At 45.5% G+C, this 12,097-nt stretch overlaps 1 protein-coding gene across 2 annotated transcripts in view; it reads right to left on the minus strand.

The window, feature by feature from the left end:
• FSHR (follicle stimulating hormone receptor) overlaps window positions 1–7,398 on the minus strand; it is an 86,958-nt gene extending 79,560 nt beyond the window's left edge. The window contains exon 1 of one of the 2 annotated variants that reach the window (XM_083494364.1): window positions 7,091–7,398. In XM_083494364.1, the coding sequence (XP_083350490.1) occupies window positions 7,091–7,350 (260 nt within the window). In that variant the 5' untranslated portion in view covers window positions 7,351–7,398. The remainder of the gene's footprint in view (window positions 1–7,090) is intronic. The other variant, XM_083494365.1, reaches the window with a different exon arrangement.
• Window positions 7,399–12,097: the final 4,699 nt, after the last annotated feature.

A 12,097-nucleotide genomic window follows, 5' to 3' on the forward strand; every position in this document is an offset into this window, starting at 1 on the left:
CTTGTTATGTACTGAGTTGAATAGGATCCAAGATGCAGCAGTCTGATTGGTCCTAGAACAATAGGATTCAGAATATAGCGGTCTGATTGGTCCTAGAACAATAGGATCCAGAATGCAGCAGTCTGATTGGTCCACAGGAGCCACCCAATCCAGCTCCAGGTGGAAGTGAATCTGCAACCTGATTGGCCTACAGGTGACTCCGGGAATTAGCCAATCACGTAGGGCCCATTGTGTAAATAATGTATATAAAGCAGACATGTATATAAAGCTTCCATTCCTCCTCACCACTATGAGCTGAATAAAGAGCATGAAATCCACTCTCGACTCAGAGTATATTTCACCTCTCTAGTGGTGATTGGAGAAAACAGTGAAGAGCTGTGCTTTCTGCTTTGTAAACCATAGTCAGGGTTATTCAGTTTGAAAGATAGGGTGGAAATAAGATCAGGGTCAACTGTTTTGGCCGAGATTTTTCAGCCTCAGAGAGCTACAATTCCCAGAGTGAGTTAACAGTCAATCCTGCTTCCTAGGGAACTCTGGAAATTTCAGCTCTGTGAGAGGGAATGGGGTGTCTTGGCAACTCTCAGCACCCTTAACAAACTACAGCTCCCAGAATTCTTTAATTCTTTAAAAGAGGAGCTGACCTCCTCTTTTAACCTCTTTTAACCTGCGGCATCTACCTGGCATGCTGAATGTCTCAGATTTAATCCCCAGATCTCCAGGGATTCCCTGCATGTAACCCCAGAGAGATGCTGTCAGTCATTGGAGACAATACATACTGAGCTACATGGACCAATGATCTGACGCGGTGGAGCAGCTTCTTTTGTTCGATCTCATTGCTTTCTTCAACAGTATCAAAACAATATTAAACACTGATTAAATCTGGACCCACAATCGTGGCCAGAATTCACAGATAGCAAAATTGCGTTCTCCAAAATATTCGCTAAACAATTCTTGAATATATCTGTATTAAGTTCTGTGGCTTGCAAACAAAGTTTTCTGAAGGCGATCCAAAACTCATGCCACCCAGAAACTTCCAGTTTCAAGTGTTCAACTCCGCATGCTTGATTTACAGACTTTTCGGCAAATATTTGGAATATTTTAGTAAGGCCTTGGTTGGTAAGTAGGCATGCATTGGTGAATCAGACTTCTGCGGAATTCAGTTAAACAAAACTTGTCCACGTCTGTATTTTATGTCTGAAAGAACTGGAGGCAGAAACAATTGAACAAAACTGCTTGTAAAAAATGGTTAATTTCAATCTTTCAGTACACAACTCGCTTTAAGGATGTAATTATGGTTTATGTAACCCACCTCCTTTACTCTTGATGAGAATAAAGTTTGGGGATTTGTGAAAGAAAAGGATGTACCATCAACAAGACAGCGGATTTTTGAGGACAGTTACCCCGAGATAAAACTTGGCAAGCAAAACAATTAACGCCGGAGACAATCCATTCAAACTTTTTGTTTAGGCGTCTCAGCTTTTCTGTCTAGACTCAATAGCTGCTGGATAGGAAACACTGGCAATCTTTATGCTGCAACCTTGATAGCTTGTGAAATTCATAAGATTATTTCAGATGAAGGAGGGCGAGGAACTCATTTAACCTCAACTGGGATCTCTTCTAACCAGTGCTGTTTTTCTAGAAGAAGAGGTGCTGAAGTTCACCATGAACTTCCCCCTTGTTCTTTGAGAATGACAATGACCGCTCCCCACATAAAACGGGGGGCGCCCTTTGTGTGGACGCGCACAGCCCCTGGAGCTGGAGCAGCTCCATCAGCATAGGCTTGGCTTCGCCTTCCCTCAGGTGGGATACCTGGAGGTCTCCACCTACCTCAGTCAGTTGTCCAATTCCGCCTGGGGGAAGCGTTGCCAAGGAGACCAGGCCAGGTAGGGGAGTGACTACCTGCCCACACAATAGAGGGAGGATCTTACCTGGGAATCCTCACTTGGCTCCAGAGCTTCTCCCACCCTACCCACCCTCAGTTAATGTCTTATTTTGCAGGTTAACTTTTCTTCACAGGTATGCGGGCGCTGCTACGTCAAGGTCACTGTTAAAGGGCCGGAAAGGAATTCCCCTGCATTGGCAGGTTTTGCCTTTCCCATAGCAAAACGTCACAACTTTGGCGGTATCAGGCCTTGGGCGGAATCCTTTATCTTCCTCTTTGCAGCGGCGATACCAGGGTTCCCCGTTAAAGGGGTTTCTGAAGGGAGCCTTTGACCGTACGCCGAGAGGTCGTAATTGCTCTCCCCTGCGGCGGCGGCATAACAGGGGGCGGCTATCTCTGCTTGAACATATGTTCTCCAGAGCCAGCCCATCCCCCACACAAACACTGGATAACCCTGATGCTCCCTAGGTCCCCAGCTGGGGACTGGGGAGGGAGAACGCCCAATGCCTGAGCCAAGGTCTACCCACATTTGAAATTTAATAAAGTTGTGGCCAATTTAATCCCATAGCATGTTGTCTTGAGTCATTAGTCCACATGACGGGGGCGGGGGGCACCAGGGATCTGGGGGACTCCGCCTGTCCATTCAATGGTGCCCACCTGAGCTCCGGTGAGCTCTGGCTGAAAAATATCTCTCTCTCTGCTTCTAATTTCAATAAAGATACCATGGACCGAGCCAGACTTACCCATGTAAAACCTGCATAACGTTTTCTTCAATCATTGCCAGTCAAAGAAAAGGAATGGCATGGCATGTGCAGGGACAAGGGCGATGGGTGGGTGGGAGGAAACAACTTGCTTCATGGATCATGGAAGATACACATAGCCTTATGATGATCTCACGGAGGATGAGGGGAATGAGGGGTTAAATTTTGCTTAATTCAATTTCCTGCATGGAGATCACTTGTGTACATGTAGGAAATTACATGTATTCTTCTTGGAAGCTAAGCAGGGTCTGTCCTGGTTAGTACATGGATGGGACACCTGATCGGCAATTCTTAAGTTATTTATTTGGATTTTTCTCCCATCGCTCCTCTCAAGAAGCTATGATCTTTGCAGCCCCTTTTCCATTCTAACTTCACAACAACCCTTCAAGGTTGGCTAGAATAAGTGTGAATGGCCTACAGTCACTTAGTAAGCTTTCTGGCTGAACAGTTGCTTTCAACCAGCTCTGTCTAAATTTGTTGTATTTAATTTTTTTATTATTGGTAAGTAGTACCTTTACCTTTACCTTTTAGAATTTCTGAAGCACCCACCTAGCAATCACCAGCGTGACATTTCACAATGTTCGGCATGGTGAGGTGGTTAAAGTGTCTAACTAGGACTGGGAAGTAAAAGGTAAAGGGACCCCTGACCATTAGGTCCAGTTGCGGACGACTCTGGGGTTGCGGCGCTCATCTCGCTTTACTGGCCGAGGGAGCCGGCGTACAGCTTCCGGGTCATGTGGCCAGCATGACTAAGCCGCTTCTGGCGAACCAGAGCAGCGCATGGAAATGCTGTTTACCTTCATGCTGGAGTGGTACCTATTTATCTACTTGCACTTTTGTGTGCTTTCGAACTGCTAGATTGGCAAGAGCAGGGACCGAGCAACGGGAGCTCATCCCGTCGCAGGGATTCAAACCGCCAACCTTCTGATCGGCAAGTCCTAGGCTCTGTGGTTTAACCCACAACGCCACCCACATCCCTAGGACTGGGAAAACCAGGGCTCAAATCCCCATTGTGCCTGAAATCTAGCTGAGTGACATTGGACCAGTCACCAGCTGTCGGGTTAACCTTTCTCACAGGATTGTTATGAAAAGAATGTGGAGTTGGGAAGGACTACTTTCAGCAGACTGAGTCCCTTGGAGAAATGGTGGGATGAAACTGTCAGAATAACATAATAACCAGAAATGTCTCGACGGGTGAGGTAAAGCCACAATGCTAGCTTCCTAACAGGAAGGAGAGGGGCAGGGGAGGAAAGGGGCGGCGGGGTGTGTGTGTTAAAGTGGTGCAAATTTAATGGAACCAAACTGGCTCCACTAGGAGATTTTCGCTGCACGAACTTCTCTGCCACCTCTCTCCAGGTAAGCAACAGGTGACATGCCTGCTGGGAAGCTTTTGAAGTGGGTCGACCCCAGCTGGCAAACCACTTCTGATAATGGCAAGTTCTCCGTCTTTCAGAAGAAGGCATTGTCCCAACAATTATAAAAGCCGAACAAAAGTTTTTTGCTCAATATTTTGGCACAGGAACACTTCGCCTATTAGGGGGTTGATTAATGGCCGCTTTTTTATCTCTTTCCTGCTTCCATCTGCCTTTCTTCCAATTTTGGATTGTTGAGTGATTAGTTTCACAGAGGAACAGATGAGAGGAACAGATGAGAAGAACAAATGTTACCAAAAGAGGGTGGGGGAGTTGCCATTGAAATTTAGCCTAAAACACAATTGGAAGCAACTCTGGAGGTTCCTCTTTAGGTGAAGAATCTAAAGAGCTTTAGAAGATAATTACAACTGAAATCTCTTCAAAGATGGGGGGTGATTCTGCTTAAGTCTCGATGGGAGGAAGCCATTATGGAGTTGCTGGACTCCTATGCTCCTCCTGGTCATGGGACTTGTAGTCCAACAACATCTGCAGGGCTCCATGTTGGCTACTGGCCTAATGGTTAGAGGCTAGAGTCTAACCAGATCATGCCTAGGACAAAATGTGAAGTGAATTTGTGGGTCCTTTGTGCAATAGGAAATATGAGAATGTGGTGTGAAATTTTGTGGACAAACGAAACATGGTTAAGAAGAGGCACTGGGTTCACATGTAATGCCAAGCTATAGATAAACAAGCAAAGGTTCGTAAGCCAACAACAAACCATGACTTCAGATCATGGTATGCTGGCAGTTAACAAACCATAATTAAGCCATTGGGCAACATTCACGCGTAGCACGAAGCCATGGTTTAGTAAACCAGGATTTAATAAACTATGGCTTAGTGTTATGTGTGAACTGGGCCAGTACCATTTCTAGGCAGAGTATGTCCATTGAAAAGAGCATTTTGGTGCCACTCAACATGCGATGGGGGCTATGCATTATGTCCAGAAATATCTCCCCTGTGTGATAGGCCTTGGAATGCACAGTGAGGTAACTTTCTGAGGGTTTTTTAATTTTTTTTGCCAAGTTCTCTCATTGAAGTGTTAAACCTATATATGGGACGTACTACTTCAGATTAACAGATTTGACTGAATGCTGCTGCTTTCAGTTTTCTACATGAGGTCATTTGGGAGGGGGAGGGGATTGAGATGTTATGATGTGTCCTGCCCCTCCTGTGGTCTAAAGTTGTACAGCCCAGAAACATGTCTACCAAGAAATGCAAGTTCTCTTCAGGCATTCCAAACAGGAGAAAGTAAACAGAAAGTAAAGAACAGCAGGGACAAGCACACCCATTCACCATCAACATTTCCATCACCTTCCATCTTGGGACAGGTGACTACCTGCAGCTGGGAGCCTCTGGTACCTGTGCAGGTTCTCTGTGCTCCCTTCCCCTTTGCCCCCCCCGACAGGTACACTTTCCCAACAATATGAAACACCTTCAAGAAAGTTAATATCGCTATCTGATCTCTGGAAAATGAACTATTGTCTCTGCCCTTACTTGCAATGGAGAAATAACTTATACAGGAGAAATAATTTTGTCAGATTTCACCTGATCCATGTCTGCTATGTTCTCTCTTTCAAAACCAACACAAAGGCCAATTCCCAAAGCAGTTTAACAGCTGTTCCTTCACCCCAGGAGACTCTGGGAGGAGAATAGAGGACTCTCAGCACCCTTAACAAACCACACTTCCCAGAATCCTTTAGGAGAGAAGCTGTGACTGTTAAAGTGGCATAAGAGTGCTTTAAATGCATCGCGTGGCCACATAGAAATTCCATAAATTATACCTTTGTTGTGCATTGAGGTATGCTGCTGAAAACAAACTTTGCTGAAATCTTATGCCTGAGGAAGAATCTGCACATGTTCTTTGCTCTTTCCCTTAGAAAGACCCCGACAACCCCTCCTCATTTAACCACCTTGACATGTGCAACAATGCTTTGCAATGATGCTTAAGTGATGTGGTCTACTAAGGCACAAATGGGGAAACTGTGACCTTCCAGATCTCAGACTCCAGCTCACATTGGCCTCAGCCAGCATGGCCAAAGTTCAGGGACGATGGGAGCTGTAGTTCAGGAATATCTTGGAGGACCACAGGTTCCCCATCCTTGGTATCAACTCCTCTCAAACCTTCATGGATACAGGGACAATTGTAGGGCCCCTTACTGGACCAAATCCTTGCTATGTATCTTTGGTGCATAGGGTGAGAATCTGCCATTTGTGCTTCAGCAAGAAGAAACCCCACAATTTTATTCCAGCAAGGACACCGTTAAGTATTGGTGGTAATCTCTGTGTTACAGAGCTGCCGAAACATCTGATAAAGAACACTGCCTGTGTCAGTCCCCGAGAAATAAATGGGAACTTCAAGAAACTGCCTTGTAATTGAGAAATCCAACAGTGAGCTGTCTTCATTTATTCTCATTAGAGCTTCTTGTTCCATTTCATCCCATAAGGACCATTTGCTTTCCCCACTTTTTCAAAATTTAAAAGAAAACCATCCTTATCTAGGACTCCCCCTCACGCGCCCCCTCCACTCTCCACTTTTAGGAAACTCCGCAAAGTACTGTGCGATCATGATGCAAACCACCAACTTCTTTGCAAAGGAAAAAACGTCTCAGCGGAGAAGATAGGAGCTAGTTGCTACAACGCTCCGGTTGAAAAGGTTGCCAGATTTTCCCCGGATAAGTTGTGCTGCTTTTCATCAGACGGACTTTTGCTTTGTTCGGTTTCAGCTGTGTTCAAGCAAGGTTTTTTGTTTTTCGTTTTGGAGAAAACGCCAAGCGCTTAATATCATAAATTACTTTGGAAACCCCCACTGCTGTGGGAAACTCCGACTGAAACTTTTTTGCGCAGGCAACTTATCTCTCTCCAACGCTTGCAAACCGCCTTTGAGGAGGGTTGCCCTGGTCCCAGAAGAACCAGCGATCCCTCCCTCTGAAAATCCTCCGGAAAGAGTGAACCCAATTTATCAAAGGAGGAGATAATCTCCAGAGACCAAAGCAAAAGTCTGCTGTAGAGTTCTTTTGGTTGCCCAATTTACTCACAGTTCCGTGGCGTTCCTGGGGATGTCCTGCGGCACTTGGGTCACCTTGCTCTCCTGGCAGGTGAACATCAAGTTGTCCAAGAACTGACAGGTGGGATGCCCGGAGCCAGACCCCAAGAGGAGAAGCAGGCAGAAGCAGGCAGAAGAGAACAGAGCCATGCTTGCCTCTGCAATGCCCTCTCTCCCGGCCACTGAAAGAGAAGCTCCTCCTGCCTCACTCCTTCCACCGAGGCACCGCCTTAATGGGCAGTGGTGAGTCATGCGACACCCAAGGAAGGTCTTCTGCACGTCAGGGGTGGGCCAGAAGGTAGATCTGCAGTCAATATGAGTGATTTGCAGCGAGGTTTCCTCCTTCCCCAATTGTTTGAGTAAACAGCAACGTAACATCAGAGAAGGGCTGTAGTTCAACGGCAAAGCACATAGGTGGACTGATTGACTGGCTGATTGTATTTACTGTACTTTTCTGTGTATAAGACGATTTTTTAATTACAAAATAATGTAAAAGATAGTTCAGAGGCGGGCAAGCAGGAGATTGTCAATGACGATTGGGTGGGTGATTGGTGGCTGTGTCAAAGGCTGGTGTCGATTGCCTGTTGCTTTGTCAATTGGGCGGGTGATTGGTGGCTGTGTGAAGGCCTGCTGTTGATTGGCTGCTGCTGCAGCAATTGGGTGTGGTTGGTGGCTTTGGTGACATGTGCGCGATTTGCAGTGTCAGTCAGGAGGCTGAGTGGTTTTTGGCAATCCCCCCCCCCAAAAAAAAGCTCAACAACTCTGGGCAATCTCCCCCCATTATCTTAATTTGGGGTCCCCCAAAATAGGGGTCGTCTATGCTGCTTTTCATTCAAATGAATTTCAAAGAAGCTTACAACCAATAAATAACCATAACATAATAAAACACAATAGCACATGACGAATACAGCATACATCATATAAAATAATTAACAAATTACCAATAAAACAGTTGCAATTTAAAAAAAACCACTTAACAAAACAGCTACTAAAAAATAAGCTAAACCTCACAATTATGGCAAGTCATATGATTAACAAATCAATGTGGCATCTAGAATCTATAAAACGATATTAAAAACATTAACAAAATAGCAACTAAAAATATAAGTTAAGCACTAAGTCCGTTCACACAATCTCTGCAACCCCATGACTCATACCCTCTCTCCTTTAAAACAAAACCGTACAGCAAACCAACAAGACAATCAATACTAATTGAAATAATAAGAATTACATTTATACTGAAACTAAACTAATCCCCAGCCCCATCAAACATCCATCCCACCCACAACAGCTCAAAAAAACCAAAAACAAAGCATTTAAAACACCACAGATGAGCAAGTATTTTGAACATTTAAACACATTTAAAAACATTTTTGACATGCTCAGAGTGAGTGTGGGCCCCACCCCCTAGGCCAGGTGGAAATAGGTCTTGCAGCAGGGAGCAGTCTTCCTTCCACACTCACAACAGCAGTGTGGACCAGGGGTCTGACTTTGTATGTGGCATCTGACAAAGGTTGCTAACAAGGCAGGGAATCTCAGTTCGCTTCTACTGGGGGAAATAGTTGCCGTGGCTCAGAAGGTGTCATGAGGTGGGGAGCAAGGAAAAAACAGTCCCACAGGGATGGCTCACTCATTAGAGAGGGAGACTCGTAACCCCAGGGTCTTGGGTTCGAACCCCATGCTGGGCAGAAGATTCCTGCATTGCAGGGGGTTGAACTAAATGATCTTTGTGGCCCCTTCCCACTCTGTATTCTAGGATCTTACTGCAAACCTACTTATTTCACACTTCCCCAATCAAAGTGCAAACTCAAAGTTTGCAATGCATTTTCCAAGCCAAAGAAAAAAGTGCGCCATGGTTCATATGCTAGTGAAAATAAATTTTCTTAATGCATTATATTAGGGGAAATTGCTTGCAAGAAGGTGCGCATGGTGCAAAACTGCTCATAGAAATGTGTTTATTCAGTGCAATGTGCACTAAAATGCTGGCAGATTTTCATGAGTAAAAAACCAACAGCTTGATCTGATGAACTGAATGTAGGATTGGGAAACTGAGAAACTGAGAGAAACCAAAAGTGACAGTTATGTCCCTCAGAGGCATCCAGTTATTTCATGTTTTCTGCACCTGCCTCTGGTTGGTAGACCTTGGGATACTCATAAATATCAACGTTTGCCTGCCCTTCTCTTTATGGCCTGTCAGGGTCTCGGGGAAGGTGGGTGATGATTTTTTTGCTCATAATAATACTACAGTTGTACCTTTGATCGTGAATGCCTTAGTACTTAGACATTTTGGCTCCTGAACACCGCAAACCTGGAAGCGAGTGTTCTGGTTTGTGAACGTTCTTTGGAACCCAAAAATCCGCTGGGGCTTCCATGGATTCCGATTGGCCGCAGGAGCTTCCTGCAGCCAATCAGAATGCGTGCTTTGGTTTCTGAATGTTTTGGAAGTCAAATGGACTTCTGGAACAGATTCCGTTCGACTTCCAAGGTATGACTTCATTTTCTTTTACTTTCAGAGGTTCTCAGTTTCACCAATGTTCAGAGTCTGTGGATGTTTGGAGCAGAGGAACGTGACATTCTGCACGTATGTGCTCAGGCTGCTCTTGCTTGTAAGATTTTAAATTCGTCCCTGAATTTTAGGGTGCTTGAGAACTGCTTGCTTTATAGCATCCTAGAATTGTAGAGTTGGAAGGGACCTTGAGGATCATGTAGCCCAGGGGTAGTCAACCTTTTTATACCTGTTGTTGTTTAGTCGTGTCCGACTTCGTGACCCCATGGACCAGAGCACGCCAGGCACTCCTGTCTTCCACTGCCTCCCACAGTTTGGTCAAACTCATGCTGGTAGCTTTGAGAACACTGTCCAACCATCTCGTCCTCTGTCGTCCCCTTCTCCTTGTGCCCTCAATCTTTCCCAGCATCAGGGTCTTTTCCAGGGAGTCTTCTCTTCTCATGAGGTGGCCAAAGTATTGGAGTCTCAGCTTCAGGATCTGTCCTTCCAGTGAGCACTCAGGGCTGATTTCCTTTAGAATGGATACATTTGATCTTCTTGCAGTTCATGGGACTCTCAAGAGTCTCCTCCAGCACCATAATTCAAAAGCATCAATTCTTCGGCGATCAGCCTTCTTTATGGTCCAGCTCTCACTTCCATACTGGGAAAACCATAGCTTTTACTATACGGACCTTTGTTGGCAAGGTGATGCTTCTTCTTTTTAAGATTCTGTCTAGGTTTGTCATTGCTTTTCTCCCAAGAAGCAGGCGTCTTTTAATTTCGCGACTGCTGTCACCACCTGCAGTGATCATGGAGCCCAAGAAAGTAAAATCTCTCACTGCCTCCATTTCTTCCCCTTCTATTTGCCAGAAGGTGATGGGCCCAGTGGCCATGATCTTCGTTTTTTTTGATGTTGAGCTTCAGACCATATTTTGCGCTCTCTTCTTTCACCCTCATTAAGAGGTTCTTTAATTCGTCCACGTGAAATTTTCATACTTACCGCCCACAATGCATTGATGGTAAAATTTCCTTACTGCCCACTAGTGCTTGATGGAAGGAAGATTCAGCTTGTGCCGTAGAATCCCCTACCGCCCACCTGGAATCCTGAAATGTCCACTAGTGGGCAGTAGAGACCAGGTTGACACCCCCCCGATCTAGCCCAATCCCCTCCAATGCAGGAGTATGAAGCTATCCGATATAGGAATCGAACCCACAACCTTGGCATTATCAGCACCACACTCTAACCAGCTGAGCTATCTATGAGATCTGACCTCAAAAACTGGTCAATCTTATTGTTAGGTTAGTCTCCCCCAACCCGGTGTCTTGCAAATGTTTTAGGCTTCAACTTCCAGCATCCTGGACCATTGGTCATGCTGGCTGGGTGCATGGGGGAGGGGCCAGAAATCTGGGAAATTCTGGGTTGGAGTCTTCAAGGTCTCAGGCTGAAGACCTTCTCACTTGCTCCCATGAAAACGGGGGGATGCCAGTATTTCCAAGCCCATTGTCATAATTTAGGCCTCAAGAAACACCACTTCAGAGAGAAGCGGTGTGTGTGTGTGTTTCATATGACTGGATGCTCTTCTACACAAAAAGGTTTTCAAAAATCCACGCAGGTAGAAAACCAGCACTTCAAGGAGCAAGCTCAAGTTGAACACTTTTCCTTGACATTATTTACAGGGATTTATTTACTTTTTTGTGGGGGTATGGAATAGCATTCCAGTACGTGAGACTCCCCCTCCCTCATTCTGCCACCTGAGTTGGCGCAGCCCAGACTCAGGTTTATCACCCTCAACTGTTGTTTGCGGAAAGTCCCCCCCCCCCACGTGGAACACTCCCAGGTCATGCATACTGAAAGGAGCCCCATAAATATCCTTCTAGATAATGCTTGCTTGCCGTCCGTTTCAAAGCGTGCCAAGTATCTCAGTAGCATATGTCAACAAACAAGCAGGCACACAGCAGTATCCGTCGCTCCCTCTGACCTGACAGTGCCCTTATTGCCACTAGACAAATAATTTTTAAAAAAGATCGCTCCTGATGTAGGGGGGTTGCTTAGGTGCTAGTAATTGCTGTGCGGTTGAGACTTGATCTATAGCGGCATTTAAGGGAAGCTTGCATTGAGTGGAGAGAATGGGCGACTCTGCAGAGTCGTGATGCAACTGAAACCCACAGACACTAAATCAGCAAACAACCCAGAAACTGAAAGAGAGTTTCTGGGGCGTGAATTTGAAGGTCATCAAGGACCTTTAAACCCCCTCCCCCCCCCTTTTCCCATCTGGCAAGGGTTCATTTAGATTCTGCACCTCTTCTTAGACAACAAACTAAGGCTGGTGCTGGTGGGAAGGACAGCAAGCTCAAGGTTTTTTAACTTTTTGCAGGATGCGGTGAAAGTGGAAGGATGCCCCCCCCCCTTTCCTCGCTGATAAGACTAGAATTCAGGGTCACCCAATGGACCGGCAGCAGATTCAAAAGAGTCTAAATAAAAGTGCATGCAAAAAAAAGGAGAGAGCAGAAAAT

Source organism: Podarcis liolepis (assembly GCF_965112155.1).
Source record: "Podarcis liolepis genome assembly, chromosome: 3".
Lineage (NCBI taxonomy): Eukaryota > Metazoa > Chordata > Lepidosauria > Squamata > Lacertidae > Podarcis > Podarcis liolepis.